Source organism: Vidua macroura, chromosome 18, assembly GCF_024509145.1.
Source record: "Vidua macroura isolate BioBank_ID:100142 chromosome 18, ASM2450914v1, whole genome shotgun sequence".
NCBI classification, from domain to species: domain Eukaryota; kingdom Metazoa; phylum Chordata; class Aves; order Passeriformes; family Viduidae; genus Vidua; species Vidua macroura.
In genome coordinates this window covers 10,391,937-10,412,291 of record NC_071588.1, presented here as the reverse complement: position 1 = coordinate 10,412,291, position 20,355 = coordinate 10,391,937, and the positions used below count along the sequence as shown (strand labels likewise).

Genomic DNA, 20,355 nt, shown 5'->3' with positions numbered 1-20,355 from the left:
GCGCAGGCGACACTTCGCTGGTGGCACTGCCAGCACCCCGCGCTCGGCCGGCCGGCAGACCCTCGCCGTCACCTCCGACACGTCCTAGACCCGTTTTTGTGGTCACACCCATCACATTCCTGCACAAATCTAACGAGAAACCCGAGATTCCAACATGAAAACGTGCAGCTCTGCCCTGCGTCCCTTCGTCCGTCCCGTGCTCTCCGCAGGGGGACACGGTGGCAGCAGGAGTGACTGTCACTCCTCCGGCCACCTCACTGAGAGAGGGGCCAGAGCTGTAAACCTTTACACGAGACCGGCGGCATGGATACATTTGAACAAACAAACAAACAAAACAGATCAAAAAATAACTTAACGCTAGGAAAAAAAAAAAAATAGAATAAATAAATACTGGTCCATTCTGACATACAATTAAAAATAGAATAATAATAATATTAAATAAATAAATAAATAAATAAATATTTTAGAGAGGTTTACTCCAATGCAAGTCTGCTTGGGAAACACCAGGAGCACTTAGCTGCCACGGACTGTACAGGCAGAGGCAGTCCTTGATGTAGGGATCAGCTGGACGAGTGCAGGAGCTGCCGTCAGCCTCACACAACCCTTGGGGTCATCTCCTGGCCCACAGGGGGTGGATGCTGCCAACCCTGGTGTGGTGCTTCCATCATCTGTCCCCAGCCACGAGGACTCCAGTCAGTGTGAGTTTGGTATTTACACCAGTTGCACAAAGCCCCTCTTCTTTCCTTTCCTAGTTTTGGATCTTCGGGCTCGCTGCTTCCTTGCTGCAGCTCCGCGCGTGCGTTACGGGGTGCCAAGGGGCAGGAGGCTGCTCCTGAAACACTGGAAGGGCTGGGGAGGTCTGGGTTCCCATCACTGCCTTTGGATCTTCCCAGGGAGCAGAAGGATGGGGAATTTTAGCATCAAATTGGGAGAGACTCTTTGGGGAAGAAGCATGAGGTTTTCAGCCCTTTTGAGAGGGAGTTCACTGCAGAAGGTGGCCAAGGGGCCGCTGCAGGAGGGAAGGCAGTGGCATCCTGTCTTTGATCCCTCAACCACAGCCCTGGAGCATTTGCTCAGCCCTACCAGGAGCGCTTCTCTCTGTATCCTAGAAAGGGTCTTTCCAGAAGATGGACCCATCCCCACTAAGCCACCAACCATAGCAGTGCCCAGCTCTCTGCCTCAGCCCCCTCATCCTCACATTGCCTGCAGCAAGCAAGGCGGGGGATGAAGGTCTGGGAAAAAGGGGAGCTTTGGCCATTGAAGGCACAGGACAAGGGGGTCCACACCAGCAAAGATCCTGGGAAAGAGGTCCCTGTCATAAAACTTCCTCCTGTACCACCCAGATGGAATCCCTGCCTGCGCTGCTGTACTTTCCAACAGATAACAGATTTATAGGCTTGCTGAGGTGATCATCCAGTTCCACCACAGCAGCTTGTGGCACTCAGCCTTCCTCCCGTTGCTGCTTTGTCCCTTTTCCAGCTGCCAGGGGCCTGTAGGTAATTCTGTAGATGGGGTGTGGGTGGTGGGTTGCATTCCTTTCTACCCCCTCTCCTCCTGCAGATGGTGGCTACACTCAGCCCTTTTCTGTAACACTTAAACAACACACACCTCCTTGACTCATTAAGCCCAAACTTGTTAATAATCATACAGGATGGAAGGGGAGGGGATGGAAAAAGGGAGGGAGGGAAGTCTTAAGCCCAAATTAGCGTCTCTAAGCACCCAGGTGTTGTAAGAGAAATAAACTCCTCAGCACCAGCTCAGCCTGTGCTGGGAGAAGCCTTTGTTACCCGGCAAAACACAGTAATTGCGCAGGCAGCTGGGCTGGCAGGGAGACAAAACCCCAGGGCCCCGGGCAGCCTGTAGCTCCCTGGAAAAACAGGCAATTAGTGGGGGGCCCTTTCTGTCCCCCTGCACTGCTCCAGCTTCCCAGTAACAAACTGGGGCACCAGTGCATCCTGCTGCAGCCTGGCACTCGCCCTGCAACTGTGCTGCTGATCCTGCCCCAGGGCTGCCAGAGGGCCTCAAGGAGGAACGATGGCCTGGAATCCTGCCTGAAATTGCTTCGTGTTTTGAGGAAGGGAAATTGGGGTCCCCTGGCTCTTGCAATGCCCTTTTAACCCTGCTTGTTCTGACTGCACCCCACAGCTGCTATCTCTGCACCTCTGCTCCCACCAGCAATGCACTCCGAGGGCAACGCTCCCTGGAGAAGAACCTAAACCCAGCCTGTCTGAGGCTTCCTCCAAGAGGGGAAGCACACAGCCCTTGTCTCCCATGTGTGGCCTGGCCCTCAGAGCACAGCACGGCACCACCTCCCCTCTGCCTTGTACCCCACCAGCCCCAGGCCCGCTTCAGACCTCAGCAGGTGGTTTGCAAACAATTCAGTGCTGGGGGGATAAAACAACCCTGCAACAGGTGCTGCTGCCTGGTAGGAAAGGGCAGGAGAAAGAGCAAACAGCCTTTTTTTTCCCCAGGAAGTACGTCGGGAGGGATTTCTAGCCTTCTATTTATAGCAGGGACTGGCTGACTGGCAAAAAAAAAAATATTTTCTCTGCAGAGTGGGCAGCAGCTCTGGAGGAGAGACCCAAAGGACCTGGTATTTGCCTTGGTGGGAACAGCCATTCCCCCATCACTGAAGCTTTCCAGCAAACTCCTCCCCAGTTGGGTCTGTCTCTGCAGCAGAAGTTAATTTGTTGGTTCCTGGTTTGTCAGAAGAGCAAGGAGCAGAATTCTTTCCTTTGGACCTGCTGGTAGTGCTTTGGAGAGCAGTAGCAAAGGGGAGATGGGAGCATCGGGGAGGATGGAGCAGATCTGTCGTGACAGACCCTCTATAAAGCACCGACCCTTCTTCCAGCCTGGCCTGGGGAGCTGGGGCTGATCCACCCACTCCGCGCTGGGGCGGAGGGGCTGCACCAGGCGCTCCAGGGCTCTTACTCCGAACCGGGGAAGGGGGACCCGGCAAAGCCACCACGTCAGTATCGGGGATGATTGCTATCGATGGCCAGGTAGGTGGGAAGGAAGCAGAGAATGCCAGGAATGTGGCGGTGACGCCGGCACCCGGTGTCAGCCAGCAGTGGCACTCCCTAACGACGCAGGCTGTCGGAGCTGGCTCCTGAGTCATAGCTCCTGCTCCTGCTGCGGCTGCTCCTGGGGCCCGAGCTCCGGCTGCTGCTCCAGCTTCGGCTCCGGCTCGTCCCGTAGCTGGAATAGCTGCGGCTGCGGCTCGGGGAGCGGCTGAAGCTGCTGTACCAGGAGGAATAGCTGCCGGCGCTGCTGGAGGAGGAGGGGCTGGGACGGTAGTAGGGGATGGGGCGTTTGCGGGCACTGTGGGGACAGAGAGATGTGGGTTACCAGCAGCACAAGCACTTACTGCCAAAATCTCCAAAAAACACTGTTTACTCTGCACAACACTCCCAAAAATGTGATTGTGTTTGTTTCAAACGTAGCTGATGGGCCTTGGGATTTAAACTACCCACCCCCACAGCCCTGGGGAAATCCCAGCCACTCAGTCTGCTGGGCTCTACTTGATGATGTCCCAAAGAGCCCTCTGCATGAAGGGTAGAGTCAATAGTTGACACTCTCCATTGTGGGACATCTACCACAGGGCAGGGTGAAATAAAAAGCCTGTGAGGGAATGCTCTTGGCACCTGAGTCCCTGCTCTGACTTCATCTTTTTTCCTTCAGCTATTGTAAATTGAGACCCTCTCCATCCTCCCTCTGCCTCCAGATGGAAATCCCCAAGCTCTAGAGGAGGGGTGGAAGGGCCTGCTGATCAGGCTCAGGGAAACTGGTCTCCCGGAGAAACCTCCTCTGGCAAGGGCTGGGACCCAAGGACAGCCCTCATCCCCCCGGGAAGTGCCAGCTGAGCCTGTCTCCAAAGGCTGGGACAGCATCCCCTTGCCTTGTGATGCGCCGAGCTTCGAGGTGGCTGGGAGAGTCTCTCCGGCGTTTCCTCAGGGGGGAATAGGAGCGGCGCCGCCGCTGCCGCTCCCGGTGCGACTCCTTCTCGCTGGAGCTGTACTTGTGCTCCCGCTCGCGGTCCCTGCGGAGGCACAGCAGGGGGACTGTCACTGCAGGGGCTTGGGGCTGGGTCAGGGAAGGACAGACAACGACCTACGAAGGCACAGGTGAGCAGAGGACGCTCAGCTCCAAAAGGGACAACTCTAAGCACTCTGGTGGCATCACCCCTGAGAGCTCACACAGCTGGACAAAGACTGGACACCGCTAATTGCGTCCAGAGGTTCCAGCAGGGTCTTCCACTGGCTTTGCACTGCCAAGCTAAGATGGCTTCCAGGGACCTGTATCTGTGGGTGCAGTCTGTATTTAGCTCTTGCTGGCCGTGCTGCTGGAGCTGGCAGGAACAGCCCTGCCACCAGGCCCCACGTGAGCTGAGGGCCTGGTAGCCCTGCAGGGCTCCGCAAGCCTCGCCAGAAGGAGTGCCGGTGTTGCTATGGTTTTCTCTTTTGTTAAATTCCCATACACGTCAGCACAGGCCCTTCTGTGCAGCGTGGCTGACTTCATACACCCTGCTCAGTACCATCTGCAAAGCAACAAGCTGCAGGTCAAGGGCCTGCCTGATCCCTGCATGCAGGAAGTGTTCTCCCCACCAGCACAGGGATTGTCAAAGCCTGCAAGAATCGACCCTGGCAATGTACAATTTTGAGGTTGCAAAATGTTCACAGCAGCAGAGGTGCTACCTGGAAAACCTGCCAAAAGCAGCACTAGGGTTGAACTGTGAGACTGTTTCCTATGGTGTATGGAGGGAGTAGAGGTGCCTGGACTGCGTTTCTCTCTGCAAGGCTATGAGTGCCAGCCTGAGGGTACTTGGCATCTGCTCTCACAGCAGGGCCACTTCCCCAGGCCTGACAACTCTTTGTCAGAGCTGTGACTCTAAAAAGTAGAGTGTCTTTCCCTGCTGCAACCAGATCCCTCTCTGACAGGGGCTGCAGCTCTGCTGCTGGCTGTGTGGGCAGACCCAGCTGGAGCCTTGGGCTCTGCCCACCACTCACAGCAGCATGACAGTGATAGAGGCAGGGGAAAGTGTGAGGCAGCAGGTACCACATGAGTGGACAGCAGATACCACATAAGTAGACAGCTGTACCTGCTACGGCTGTAGCGGGAGTAACTGGGGCTCCGGCGAGGCCTTGAACTTCTACTCCCAGGACTTTTTTTGCAGGATTTGGAGGAATAGCTGGGGGAACGTGAGGAAGACCTGGAGATAGGAGAGAAACATAAAGGAGTTAAAGATGCTGGAGGGTGAGGCTGTACCAGACTACTCCAAATCATGAGGGGGAAGAGATGTCCCATTCTCCAGGGTCTCAGCCCAGCTCTGCGTGACCATTCACCCCAAGCCTTGTGGATCCATAGGCACCCCCAAACTCTTACACCTCCCCCTGCAAGGAGCCTGCCGGCTGGCAAGAACTAGACACTGTCCTGGGTCACAGAGACAGCCGCTCCAGCTGGCCTTACCTCTTTCCCGAGGAGCAGGACCTGCTTCGGGAGTACCTGGGCGAGGCCTTGTGGTGCGAGGAGCGGGAGCGGCTGGAGCCGGGGGAGGATCGGCCCGTGCTGCTGCAGGAGCTGCGGGAGCCAGGCCTGGGCGGGGAGCTGGGGGCTGGCGAGGGGAGGAAGATTCGCTTCTTCTCCTCTGAGGAACCGAGACATGAGGGTAGGCATGCTCTGTGAACATATATTTGGACACTTTTTGAAGCTATGGCTGAACCAGGACTGGTCCCTGGCTGAGGGGAGCACCATGCTCCAGCAAATAAATATTCCCATCCTTCCATTCCTTAACTGGAGGTAAAAAAGACCTCTCAGCTCCCCAGGCTGCTGTTGCCCATTTGTGTGGGTCAGAGTCCAAGAGCTCACCCTCTGGGCTCTGCCGGGGAGAAGAGGTGTGGAAGAGCTCTCGGGTGGCATAAGCAGCAGCTCATCTGCCCCATACCAAACACACCAGAGGTGTCTGGCTGGCAGAGTGTGGTCAGGCCAGTGAGCAGTGCTGGTCCTGGGCAGGGAGTGAAGTAAAAAGTGCTGGAGCAGGGGAAAGGCAGAGCGTGGCAGGGCAAGGGCTGTGCTCCAGCCTGGCTGTGGAGCAGCATGAGTGGGCACTGAGCAGGCATGTCCTGTTGCCTTTGGACAGCACTGCGTGAATTCCTCCTCTTCCAGAAGTGCCCTGGGAATGAACTGGGGTCAGAGCCCAGCAGCCAAGCAGCCTCCCAGCAGCCAGGGCTAGCTGCAATCCCAGCTCCACCCATGTGAAGGCAGAGTTACCCCACTGGAGTCACCATGTGAAAAGTACAGACAGACCTAAAATTTTACCCTCTGACTGAAAAATGAGCCTTGTTCTTACTAAAACCCATTATGCTGGCTCCCTCCTGTCACATTCAGTGCTCCAAATCACGTCCTGGCTCTGACTTTCAGCCTTTAGGACCCAAGGGCCTGAGCTGGAAGAGTTCCCTACAACCACTGCCTGAGCACAGCCCTGGGTACCAGCCACCATGCTTCAGTGCCCTCATTCCCAACATCCCCTGGCAAAAAACCAGGAATGGGAGGCAGTGATGGAGGCTGGCAGCTACTCCTCTCTCCTGAAGATGACCTGTGGCACTGGGTAGTGGTTGGATGCCCCATGGTGCCAGTGCAGAGCTGCTGCTGTGTTATCCTGCAGCCAGCCAAGTCCTTGCCCCTCCCTATGCTCCCCACTGGCAGGAGATGCTATCTTGTCACCCTGGAGCTGTGCTGGATGAGCTGGGAAGGGGCACGCTGGATTTGGCTCATTGGACAGGTGAAAGAACAGCCCATAATGATATTAGTGGAAACAAGCCCCACTTCCCTTCCCCACAGTAGGCAGAGAGGGAGAATTAGCATGGCAACCCCCAGATGCTCCTTTCAGATTGTGCCCAGAAGGGCCAGAGGCTATTTTTTGACATGGCCATGCCCAGGTGAGCAGGGATGTGCTGTGACCATGGCCTGACTCAGGCCCAAACCCTGCATGAGCCACAGCAATGCCAAAGCACTGACACAAGCAATGTCCAGGGATGCGATGGCTGGGTTTTATCTTCCTCCTCAGGCTACAATACTGGTCCTTGCTGGGTTCTGGACTCCAGACTGGCAAGACCGTGGGTCTGGTTGGTACCTGCCTGCCTCCAGAGCACAGAAAGCTCCCTGCCAGCTCACCACAGCAACTGGCGAGCGGGCAGGAGACACAGAGCAACAACGTAGCAGGTATTGGGCTGCCTGCAGCAGCTACTGGTAATCACTGACCTTCGGTCTTGTCCCTGGGCATCTGGAGACAGATTTTCCAAAGCTGTTCCCTTGGTCTGGGAAAAGCAACTGGTGAAGGAATTTCCTGAATCAGAGCTGTTATCGCTGTTGGCCAGTTTGGGCTTCCCGGACGAGAAGGCATGGCCAAAGCCATCATGGACTAGACTTCTTTTCTCCTGGCTGTCCTTTGACCTGGATGAGCTCGTTTGAGTGGAGGGAGGGGAGGAAGTATCGTTTCCTGAGTCATATTCATGATACTCTCCATTCTGGCTGGCTAGGTTGCCAGGCGGGCTGTCTGTTTTGGTAAAGAGGTCAGCAGAAGACCCTGACTGAGAGATCTGAAAGCAAAAAAGCCATTTGGCATTGTTTGAATGGTTTTTTGGGGGGGTTTTTTGGTTTTATTTTGCTTTTTTTTTTTTTTTTTTTTTCAAATAAACCCAGAAATTTTACCATCATGATGCACTGAAACAAAAGGAAAGGAAAGAAAAGAAACAAAGTAAGAAAGAGAGAAAAAAAGAAGAAAGGAGAAGAAAACAAAAGCACATATCCCTAAAAGAAATCCACAGTAAGAAGAAACTTACTTTCCCCCTGCTATAATAATGGGAAGATTTAGAGATCATGCAAAGAGTATCAGCATGCGGTTCATGTTAAACAAAAGAGTTCAACAAAGTAAGTGGGCAACCAAAGAATTAAAATAACTAACTAAATTAAAAAATGTAACAGAGGACAAAGCCCTTATTTAACCTTAAAGAGGGGAGGAAAATAAAGGGGGTATATACATATTAAAAAACCTACATAATCCTTGCAAAGAAAACAAAAATGAAACAAAAACTTAGATGAGTGAATTTTTTTAAGCTTCCTTAATAAAGTGGCTGAACCAATGTCACTAAAATAAGCAACAAAAAACCAAATCAAAACAAATTAAGGGCTTCTGTACAAAGCAAAAACTGGCAAATGAACAAGCCTATCACTTTGAAATTAAAAAAAAAAAGACAAAAGAAAAAGAAAAAAGAGGGTGAGGGGAAAAAAGAAAAATCCCTTTGGAAATAAAAGGTATACATATACTTCTTTGTGTGCTTTTTACCCCCTGAAGAAGATATAGCTAATGCGCTCAAGTGACCTCTAATAAATTCCCTGGTGTCTTGCGGATAGCATCCACTTACCCATCAAGAACTCCTCCTTTAGTAGGTAAGGTGTAAGAAAAAAGGAAGAGCGGGCAACATAAGTCCATCATTAGAGTCTCAAATTACATGAAAAAAACATAAACCCTCTCTTCAATCCACACTGCCAACTGTTTGCTGCCTCCTCTATGCAAATGTAATGACTGCTTTTTGTCTGCTCACTTGTCTCCCTTATTCATTTTTGTTTCCTTCTGCTTTAAATTAGCCTGTCCAGCCCGTTCCTGGAGGCTGATGGCTTGTGCTGAAAGCTGCAGCTTGTACTGAATCCCCCTGAGTTGTATGGAAATGACAAAGGGAACTCGAGTGAGGGAAGAAGCAAAAGAATGGAGGAGGAAGAGTATCCCCACTGTGTATCAGAGAGCTCTGGGGAAGGGGACAGCAGCTCTGCTCCTGCCAGCCTCTGCAAGGGGGGTCCAGCCACACCCTGGCTGGGTTGCTGAACACAACAAGGCAAGCAAGGACCCCAAACTCACATAGACTGACCTGGGCAGGGCTGTTCTCTGGGACCCTGAGCACCACCAAGGGGATTTACATAATTTCAGTATTTTATAGTTCAGCTTTAACTGCACTGGCATTTACCTGAGCCAGCTCAGGAGTGTGGCAGTACTGGGAGGGAGGCTGTGTTAGTGCTAACATCTGCCCTTGCAATGGGGTGAGAATTGGGGCCCAATGCACACGTCTACACTCTCATGTGGCCTTCTCCTCGTTCACTTGGAGCCTCCACTCTCCTCAAACCCACCCATGAGATTTGGTGCAGGGTTCTTAGAGTGTGGACACACAGGTTTGGCTCCCCCCACTCAGGACAGTCCTCCAAACATGTTCCCAGCAAGCTGTGCTCCCTCAAACATGTGCACATGCCCTCATGCCACGCTCTGGGGCACACAATGCCCCCATCTATGCCATGCTCTCCACACTGAGGACCTGGGCCATGCCCTCACCAATCTGGGGCCTTCTGAGCCAAAAAACCACATTGCCATGTTGGTGCTATCTCAGGCAGCAGAGGAGACCTGGATCAGCTGTCACACAGCAGGTACAGGGCCATTCCCTTTTGAAAGTTTAGCTCTGATCTGGATGACTTTTTCATCCTCAGAGGGGCTGCAGACTCAGCCTGTGTCATGTTTCACATGGATCTCCTTCATCCTATCAGATGGTGCCTCCATATCCAGGCTCCTGCCTGTGACATTCAATCTGTGTCCCCAGGGAGAGCTGCTCCCGACCCAGTTCAAGGTGCTAACTGGGACAGGGACAGCTGACTCGGACACAGGTGCTGAACCAGCAGTGACTGAAACCAGAGCAGAGCTACCAACACCCACAGCAGCTCTCAGCACAGCCTGCAGAAGGAGGGCTGCCCACAACACTCTGCTGCTCTGAAAACACCTGGAGCTGGAGGATCTCCAAGTACTTTCTGTGTTGCCAGGGAGAGAAGCATTACTGCTTCTGGATAAGGGATTGGCTCATCACAGCAAATCCATAATAGAGTTCCCCATCTCCACCCCACACTAACTTCTAATTGACGCTCAGTCCCAGCTCAGAGAAATCAGAAGCCCCAGCAGCAAACATGGGAAATGAAGTGATCCTTCTTCATTAGCCAACTTGCACCTTCAATGCAGAAGCCCTGGACAGAGCAGAATCATCTCCCAAATGCTCCCAACTAGGAATGAGTGGAGACACACATTGGAAGTCCTCATTTTAGCATCTGGAACTGCTCCTTGCTTCCTCTCAGCTCTAGCAATTCTCTACTAGTCCTTGTTTACTCCAGCAGAAACTGGAATGTCAGAGAGCCTAAGGGAGCCAAATAGCCAGCTCTGCTTTTCACCAGTTCTTTCTGAAACCCTGATGCTACATTCAGAGCCCCAAGACATCTGACCTCTGTGCTATGGACCACTGCACTCTCCCCAGCCACATTCCAGAAGATACAGGATTCATTTTCAAATACGTTACCAGGTGTTTTTCTTAAAAGATGGCTTTTGGTTTGCATTTAAACTGAATCCTAACTCAGAGACAACTAGCTTTTCACCACCTTTCACTTACAGGCATAAAACCAGCATGTGAGGTACTTCCTGGCTGCAGGGGTAGGATGAGCCTGGAGTGGGCACAGGGCTGCTCCAAGGGACACTGACCCCAGCATCAGACACAGAAATACCTCCCCTTCTGTTCCCTCCCAGTTTAAACTGCTGCCAAGAAATACAGCAGTTTCTTGGCATTTCTAAACTAGCTTTTCAGACTGACTCCAGAACCTGGCATCCTTGCTTCTGCTCTGCCTTGGCTGACATCTACCTTCAAAGCAGCAACTGTTGTCAGCACATCACAAAATCTGTCAAATGACCGGGAGGATCAACAAGCTCCTCTGTAGTTCAACATCTGTGGCAGCAACGCTCTGGGAAGAGGCAGTGTGGATATCAGTGAAATATGGAGCTGACAGGGTAAGGGCTGGAGGGTCTGCATGGGGCAAGGGAGGTGCCAGGGGGGACACAGCAGCTTCTCAGCCCCACCACTCTGGGGCACCTGTAACCAGGGGCTTCCTGCAGGCTCTGGGGGAGGTTCTGCCCTGCAGCAAGAGCCAGGACAAGTCCCAGGCTGCTCAGCTTGCCTGACTGCTCAGACCAATTCCTCATATTCCCCACTGGATGATCTTGGCTTTGGTCGTGGTCCCGTTTACTGTTTCTGAAAGCCATGCCAGCCACCCAGGATGGAAACAGAGTACCACATCTAAAAACACCTCACGGAGCTCAATTGAATCATACCATTCTGTGTGATTCTGAATTCTAATGGCTTTTTACTTTTTTAGGGTGGCTTAAAAGAACCTGCTCTTTCACAAATCTAATTCTCTCTATGTGAACATTTGGATTTCCCCCCCACACACACAACCCCTAATAAGTAATCAAATAATCTCAGTGAACTTTGTTTCATCCAGCTTTCAGCAGGGAACATACTCCTGCCCTCAAGGGAACCCAGGATATGTATTTATTGGATTTTTTGTTTCAAATCATTATTTAATCAAGATGAGGGGGGAGCAGAAATGAAGCACTCATATTCCAGACTGTAATTCCAAGTGCAATCCCAGACCAAGAGGCAGCACAGTCTAATAGGTTACAAAAATACAGTCACTGCTCATCTTCCAATTAAACTGAACAGCTCCATTTACTGTGCCATAAACAGCCCCGGGGCAAGAGATGACAATGCTCAAAGTTGTCTCAGCCATGTGGGGACAGCAGTGTGGCACAGCCTCACTCAGAGCTGCAGGATTCCTTCCGTGGGTCTTTTTTTCCTCTTGTTTTGCAACTCACTTCAAAGGAGAGTTAATTTCTCTTTCAGAGAGCCATAACGTCTGCTTTTCTCTCTTTTTCTAGGCACTGTGCTAATGAACGGAGTAAAACACTTGTGTCGGTGACCCCGGTGAGCCCTGGCCGACATCTGCCAGAGCCGCCGGCACAGAGCCAGCACCTGCTGGGGCTTCTGAGGATGGGGCTCTGTGCCTGCCCTGGGGCTCCTCCACCTGCCAGAGCTGGGGGGAAATGGCCTCACCTCTGCTGAGAACCTACCCCAGCTGAAAAGCCAATTTCTGATTGAGTACAAAAACCAGAAGTTCTGTAGGAATTCGGTATAACCCCTTTTTGCACAGTTATGAGTCCCTGACTCAAGGAGCACTGAGTGGGAAAATCCCCCTTTTTTTGGCAGAATGGGGAGTTCAGGGTGAGGCTTTCTGTACCACAAGGGCTAAGCTGAGTCCCAGAGCAGGGAGGCAGTGACACAGCTGTCCCTGCAAGCCCTGAGCTTGGGTTATTTGGGGCTGGATGGTGACACTGCTGAGCAGCCTGGCTCACCAATGCATTGCTGGGGTAAACTCCAGAGAATGCCAAGCAAAGGTTTGTTTCTTTTCAAGGATCTTTTTAGCTTGCTGGGGTGCTGGCATTTTATCCCCACCTCAGCTTGAGCCAGGCTGGCAGTGCTTTGGAGCAAGGGTTTGTCTTCCACCACCTCTTTTTGGTACCTGGTGCACAGCCCAGCCCTTCAATGGATACAGGCAACGATCCTTTCCCCCCAGGGACTGCTCCCATTTCTGAGCTGTGAATTTGTCACACAGTAACCAGGGCTGGGAGGGGAAAACAGGAAAAGAAAAAAGAGTACAACTTCCATATTTATAGGTTTTGCCTTTCTGCTCTTGAAGGGCCCTGTCTGCTGTCAAAAACATGCTGCCTCGCACTCAAAAGAATAGTTTTTCCTAGGTAAGCCAAAACCCAGGCTAGAAAACAGCAGCAGCAAGCCAATATGCAGGTCTGCCATAAGGTTTCCTCAGCCTTCCAACACACTCTGTCCGAGTCCCTGCACAGCATTTCCCCATTCTACCTTCCTGCAGACACGAGCACAAAGACAAACAGCATCATTTGGACCAGCTGTACCCCACTGAGCTTCACTGGAAATCTGGCTCAAGCCTGTGATAATTTGTGGCATCACAAATGAGTTACAGTGAAAGCAAAGGAGCTGGCAAGGAAAGTGTATGCACGGTGCAGTTATCTTCATCAGCAACAACAAAGGCAATTAGATCCGTGCCCTGCAGGTATTTATATTGCACAGCTAAAGGAAAGCACAGTGGCACAGTCATCCATCTGTGTCGGTGTGGAATAAAGTGCCTGCAGCTGGGCAGGGGTATTCTGTACAGAAATAAATGCTGCACATTACCCACAGCTTCTCTGTGCCTGCTGAGGCACAGACCCACAATCCTGCTCTCCACAGGTGCCTCTTGCGGCTGCACGGGATTAGAGGAGAGGGAGAAGCCTGGAAATTCGCTGCCATAAAGAGAAGTAGCAGGGAACTTTGAGGTGTTTCTGCATGTGTACATGCATGTGTGGGTGCATCAGCTTTTGCATAAAGAGGGAAGGAAGCAGCAAGGTAGATGCTTTGTTTTCTGTGCTTTATCCCCCAGCAGTTCCAGGTAGATCTAGTCAGAAACTGTGGTTGTTTCACTACAAAGGAATGAAAGCTAATAGGGTGAGGAGGATAGCAGAATTTACCAAAAAGTACTTCAAATTTTCAGAAGCAAAACAGTGTAGAATAAAAAACATCTTAAAAAGCAAAACCCTTGTTTTGGACGTGCTATAGCATGATCTCATATTTCCCTGTATCTCTGGGTATTTTTCCCTGATCCTCCTTGGACAGTCCCTTTCCTTTGGAGATATGACAGTGCTTCTCCTCAGGTAAGGATGGTTTGGTCTGGAAGCCCACGCTAGATGGAAGAATAGGGAATGTAACATACCAACTCTCACAGAGGACTGAAATTTTTGAATCCTAATTCTGATTTTTTTCCACAAAATCTTCTATTCTCCAGCGTTTTGGTTTTTTTTTTTAATATGTGATCAACATATTCTGAAAGAGCACATTTTCATTTCAGGCTCCTCTCAAAGTCTGACAGAATGAAGCTTATTAATAGAGCAACCATTTAACTCATGAAAAGAAAAGGCTTCAAAGGGTTGTGTATAGTCATTAATAAATGAGACTAAAGGTTCTCATTCCATTTTTCCCTTGCCAGTTTTGAGTACATGATATTTAATGACCTTATTCAGCAAAATTTCAGGGGCAGCTCTTAACCAGGGGCTTCAATTTGAACAAGTGCTTAAATGTGCTCTTGAATGGTGTCCCAAGAGAATGTACTTCTTTTGGGGACAGGAGGACAGTAGTGGCTTTCATGAGTCATTATGCCTTTTAGTCATTAAAATATTTGCCTAAGTTATTAACCCTTACTAGAAAGAACACAGGAGTATCCTGATGACTTTTACTTTGCATCCACCCCCTGCATCTGGAACTATCAAGCTCTTGTCTTTCCTTCCCTGCAGCTTTTCCATTTGCTTCACTCATTTACCTTGAGTGAAGCAAATGGAAAAACGAGTGCAGGATGCTTGAGTTTAGCTCATTTTAAAGCTTTTAAAAATTTAAATTAGAGTTTACTCTTTCTCAGGAAACAGAACAGCTGGCAATTGGCCTCACAGGACTTAGGAAGCCTGGCTTCCGAGAGAGGAAACCTAGCACTAATTAAAAACTAGGCTTGGGCTCAAAAGCATTTATGAAAAATACGCTGCTTGAACTAAACAACACCCTGGTGACATGATGCAGTCTTTGGCTGGCTGGTTTTTTTGGGGGGGAGGAGCTCTGAACTCAGCAACACCCCCAGTTCATGACAATGAGCTTCATACCTTGTTTTTCTTCCTCTGCATGTGCGTGCACACATCAGCGTGTGGTGTGAGGTTCTGCTCTCCACGCTGCCTTATAAGGCTTTACAAGCAGTGACTCACATGGCCCCACACGCTCTATAACGAGAGCAAATATGCATATCTATAATGTTGAGAGACAGCTTGTGCCTGTCTGTACCCACGTACAATCCCTGGGTATTTTGATCGGCACGCTGTCTGTGTGGGTGAGTGGGTAGAGTCTCTCCTCTTGCTGGCACCATCTCTCTCCTATCTGATGTAGCTCCTGCGTGTGGCTGAGCTATTTCCAACTGATGACTGGGCCTAAAGGAGAAAACAACTTTGGGGCTTGGAGGACTCTGTAGTCAAAACACCTCTAGCATTACACATCCACATGTGTGACTATCAGATCCTGCACTACCTCCAGTCCCATGTAACAATTTCTCTCTCCAGAGTGCCTGATACCAACACCACAGTCAGGGCATCACAGCTCTGCTTTACTGCTGCCAGGAACAAAGGGGAAGCATGCCACAGAAAAGGAAGATTGATATCAATCTCTATTTAATATTTCTCTCCATCTCTTGCTCTCTCAATTCATGTATTATATCATCTCTTTCTGTGTATATGGAAAAACATCCCAAGGCACCGAGCCTGATTTTACCCTCAGATGCACATGCAGTTCCCATTAGCATCAATGAGGGCTGCTCATAACTTCCAAATTTGGCCCCTGGGCTTGTCAGTCCAGAGGAACAGTGATCCTAGAAGGATCCTGATAGTCAGAAAACATCCCATGCCAATAATCATCAGCTCATTAAATGTAAATGTTCCTTCTGTATATGTTTGATACCCTTTTCCAGCCTGAAGGACTAAACTTTTGGATGTAGAGACCAGTGAAATAAGTTCACATCCAGCTGAGCAAAGACTGCATAAGAAACTCTTCCCTTTAAAATATCATTTCTGGAGGCCACTTTTTTTTTTTTTTTGTTAAATGTCCTCAATTTATTATTCATAGGCTAAAGACTTTGCAAGTTTCCCCCCTCTCCAGCCCCACCCTTGGTGTGAAAGTGCTGAAGGAAGGAATGACTTTACATACAGTGGAAAACAGCTCCATGAATTAATAATACAGTTTAACCAAGTTTGTCTAACATCACTATAATTGAGTTATAAAAATTTCATATCAGAGTTCTTGCCCAGATTCCTCTGGCTAGTTCAAGCAAAGAAGGACAGTGTGTAATACTTACTACTTCCTTAGAAGACAGGAAGCTGTAGAGTGGGAGGGTTTGGCTGGCTTTTTGGCTGGCCTGAACCTCTGCAGAGGAGCTTCTCTTTGCCGTGATCTTTGAATGGCAGGAGCGTCGTCGCCGTGTTTTACGCCCTTCCTCTCGAGACCTGGCTCTGTGCCTCCAGGAGACAGGAACAGCCAAAATGTTATTCCTCAGGATTGCAGTAGTGCCCATTCCCAGCTCCACACCAACCCTTGGCAGGTCTGTGCTAGGACTCTGCGTATGGGAGAATGTCCTTCCACATGACTGCTCTGTGGAGTCATGAGGGAGAGAAAAGGGATGTTTTGCTTTTCTACTTTAAAAGAAAAATAATAACTTTGCATCCAGGCTTTGGACCTTAACCTCAAATTTCAGCTCCAATGCATGATTTTATGGTGGCTCAAGGCAAGCCATGACCTTCCTGCACCATAGAATATTCCTATGGTGACACACCTCCAAGAGAAAACACGCTCTGCTCTTGCATGAGTGCCCCTCCAATTACTGATTGCATTCCTCCCCCCACTGATCCTCAGCTTTTCATAAGAAAATTCCCAGTACTTAGGAGGAGTGAAGTAGGAGAGTGGGGGTGGGCTGTTCAAGTGCTTTCAGAGAACATGAAAAATGAAATTATTATGTGTATAAATCACTTGCTGTTGCAGCAATGCTGGGTCTAGCACCAGCATCCACTTAGCCGGCCCCAGGACGCATCTGTCATCCAGAGGAGAGATTTTAATCAGGTCAGAGACAATGACTATATATTGCCACGGGCAAATATATTTCCATTGCTAAGACCATGTTTAAGGGTTTCCTGGGACATCAGCAGAACAGAGCCCTTGGGCTGGGGAAGGGACACTAGACTGGAATCAGCTGTCATGGGCTGATCGTCAGCCACAGGGATTAGAAGTGACTGTCAGATCAAAAAGCTGCAGCCACTGCTTCTTGAGGCAAAACCCTTCCATGGCTGGGACCACAAACAGCTCAGCCCCCAGTGTGTGACACTGCTGCTACCAGAGTGGGAAGTGCACAGAGAGCCTGCAGGTCACACAGGCTGTGGCAGCCACATCCGTGAGCCCAGCAGGCAGTGCTGAGGACACTGAGCTTGGGAGCAGCGCCGTTACCTGCTCCGGCAGCTGGGGGAGTGGGAGTCGGAGCTCTCTGAGCGAGAGTGGCAGCGGCGATGCCGATGGGATTTCCGGGTGCGCCCACGAGAGCTTTAAGAAGCATAGAGAAAACCAGCATTAGGTTAGCAAGTGGGGGGATGCAAGAGCCAGCAGCTGAAGGCTGAGGTCGATAGTGTTCAAATCAGAAGGGAGGTATGCCTTTTAAACCAAAGAGATTGGTGTATGAAACATGGCACATCTCAAAGCATGAGAAATTCTCCGTCCCTTCATCGCTGAAGTGACATCTTCCTGAGATCCCTGCTTGCATTTTACACACAAGCTATTAGGTTGGCTCTGTAGCATGCTGGGGGAAGATTTGTGGACAAGCATGTGGGAGTGCAGCAGCCAGTACCAATCCTTTCAAGTCTTTAAAGAGCCATGTGCTTGCCTCTCATCCTGCAGCCTACCCTGTAATAGCCAGGCAACTGCCCAAGACCTTCCTGTTGCTGAGCCTTGGGGGAAGCACCATCTCTGTGTGCAACCCATCACAAACCTCCAGCCCTGTCCCTAGTCCTTGTTAAAAAGCAGGTACAGAAGGACAAGCTCCAAGTAATAGAGTACACTCAGTAGCAGCCAGCCTTCCCCACCCTCTCCAGGTGGGAGCATTTAGCCAGTCCTGTGGGCAGCTCTCGTGGTTGCTGCACAAAGTACAGCTCGCCCAAGCACAGCCTGCCTTGTGCACAGTTCCTGCTTGAGGGACAGGAACATTTCCCTGGCTTCTGACAGGTGCCCAGTCACTGCTGCTGCCTTTTCTGACAGGGCCTGAGGACAGTCCTCAGCAAACTGTGGGTAGGGGACAGAGAACCAGTGCCCTGCTGCAGTTCCTTTGCACCACCAGGCTGTTTCTCATGGATTACCTGGCCCTGTTACCCAAGGGCTATAGTTGTCCATGCCAACAGCTGAAGTCCTGCGTGCAGAGAGCAGGGTGACATGGGTGACAGGCTAGCTGCCAGCTTCTGTGCCCTGTCCCTCCCATCTTTGTTCACTACAGCAGTTAATTTAGATCTGGAAGTGTTTCCATCTGCTCAGGCTGGCATGGCTGTGCCAGCAGGCAAAGCTAACTGTGGGTGAGCTGGTGGGAACAGCCTGACTTCATGGCCACACAACACAGGCTCTGACAGCACAAATACAACTTGCTTGGACAGCATTTAGCAACTTGCTGGTATAAAAACTCAGCAAATAATTGCTTGAGAACAGCATCTCCTTTAAGACAAAAGGGCAACCTCCAGGGCAATTCCTTCAACTCTGCTTGGCTGTTTTCTTTGATGCTTTTCACACCCAATGATTCTATTTTTCTTAAACTTCGCATTTTGGGATCCTCCTTTCTTATTTCCATACAGCTGAAATCAGCAACACTGGTATGTTTCACTCATATCATGGATTTGTGTGAAAATCCCCATGTTTGCCTTTCACCCCCTGCACCAGTCCTTCCAATTTGTCTTCCCTTCCTGCAGAAGGGAAAACTGGTCCTGTGTGATTTAGATAACCAGTCGCTTGATGCAAAGATAAGTCAAAGCAGTGTGATTATACAAAAATCCTCTTGGGATCCATCTGATCCATGCCTGGGAGCAAAAGATTTGCAGAAACTGGGAGTGGCTGAGCTCTGATTTGCCATCAGAAAGATGAGGCTAAAACGCCTTGGCTGGTTTATCCCCAAAGAGCAATTCCAGCAGCTCTAGTTCCCTGAGGTCAGGGCACCCCAGCAGGACATGGATCTTAGCTTTAACTGCACTGTTAGGGTACTGCTGTGTTAGACTGGGGAGATCCCTCCTTTTACAGATAACCTAGGAAGCCTCTCTTTTACCACCAAGGTTTCTAGGTGCAGGGCAGCCCACTTTGAGGGGAAACTGAGCTGAAACTGTGCCACTTAACATGCAGAAATCTTCGTGAAAAGGAGACTGGCTTTCTGCATGCAATGGAGAGTATCCCAAGGCCCAGCAAAACTGACTGGGGGGTCAGCGCCCAAGGTTCAGCCCCAGGACTGTTACCTTGCTCTGAAAGCAGGTCAGAAGCCATGAGCTGCAGTTCCCAGAAGACAGAGAACGAAGGGAAAAACAGAGGCAGCTTACAGTCCTTCCAGTCCTGAGGAACAGTCCTTCCTTCCTGTCCTGAGGAACCCCATGTTATACCATACCCCTCGATTAAGTGCCCCACAGGACAAGGATTGTGCTCTGCTAACACTCCAGCAGAACCTCAACAGCAGATTTTTGCAAACTCTGTCCCCTCCAAACAATCCCTTCTCTTCCCCTTGACCCCATTCAGATCCTTGGCTGTATTGTACCTCATGGGTAGGTCCTAATGCAACCTCCTAGAGCAGCAAACCAGGAGCTGCTGAGGCCCTTCCCAGTAAGGGTGTGCCAGCCTGCCTTTTGGCAGGTCAGCGTTCAGCTGCCCCCACCAGAAAAGCTGAAGCCTTTTCCTCTGGACTGGTGGACAAGACTCTGCACATCCGTGCAAGATACACAAAGTACAGAAAGAGGTGTCATATAAGAAAGGCAGAGGAAAGATCTCCAGCCTCTACAAACCCTTTTTCCATTCCAGCAAAACCAGAATTGCCGGTTTTAGCTTCAAAATAAATCTGAGAAATGCTTAGAGCTGTGCCGCAGTTGTTAGCTCCAGGGGCCCCACCACATCAAGCACTTCCTAGCCCCACACTGTGCAGGCAGGGCAGAGAACACCATGAACCACTACTTACTGTTTTTTGTGTTTTCTTTCTTCCTTTCTCTTACTTTTGGGGCTTGAAGAACTAAATAAGAAATGGCTAATTAATTCGGAGATTTCTGTTCCGATAAAAAGCTGCACAATCACACATCAACGTTACAGCTCAGTTGCCCAAGAGCATGCAGTAAAAAATGAAAGGGATTCATGATTGTCACAGCACAGGGGGTCAGTGCCTGCTGACAAATCTGCTTCATGGGCTTGGCCAAAACCCTCAAAGGGATCAGCCAACTTGGTGACTTTGCCTTTTTCCATAGAGAAAATGAGTACTTCTTGATCATGTATACACACATACTGGAATCAGAAGAGCTCTTCCAGTCCACACCTGGGGAGTCACTGACCCCAGACCCACATGGAATGGGGGGACCCAAGGGGATTCCACAAAGAAACACAGAAAAAAAATGTCTTCTGCCCCCATTCAGTGAACATTAACCTTGAAGAGACCATTAAACTCTTGTTTCTAATGGACCACCCATACTTGCTCAATTCTTACCTGTGCCTTCTCTTCTTTGACGATAACCTGCAAGACACAAATATGTACATTGAATACAGGGTCTCACAAAATTGGAAATTTGAGTCCAAGACAATACATTTA

The 20,355-nt window shown here is 50.2% G+C and overlaps 1 protein-coding gene across 2 annotated transcripts in view; it reads right to left on the bottom strand.

Moving 5' to 3' along the window:
* Positions 1-378: 378 nt before the first annotated feature.
* Positions 379-20,355, bottom strand: part of SRRM4 (serine/arginine repetitive matrix 4) — a 44,345-nt gene continuing 24,368 nt past the window's right edge. For both annotated transcript variants that reach the window (XM_053994203.1, XM_053994204.1), the window contains 9 exons: positions 20,254-20,280; positions 19,738-19,788; positions 17,001-17,093; positions 15,862-16,021; positions 7,258-7,595; positions 5,467-5,676; positions 5,099-5,209; positions 3,899-4,039; positions 379-3,321 (listed from right to left, as the gene is read on the bottom strand). In XM_053994203.1, coding sequence (XP_053850178.1) covers positions 3,081-3,321; positions 3,899-4,039; positions 5,099-5,209; positions 5,467-5,676; positions 7,258-7,595; positions 15,862-16,021; positions 17,001-17,093; positions 19,738-19,788; positions 20,254-20,280 — 1,372 coding nt within the window. In that variant the 3' untranslated portion in view covers positions 379-3,080. The remainder of the gene's footprint in view (positions 3,322-3,898; positions 4,040-5,098; positions 5,210-5,466; positions 5,677-7,257; positions 7,596-15,861; positions 16,022-17,000; positions 17,094-19,737; positions 19,789-20,253; positions 20,281-20,355) is intronic.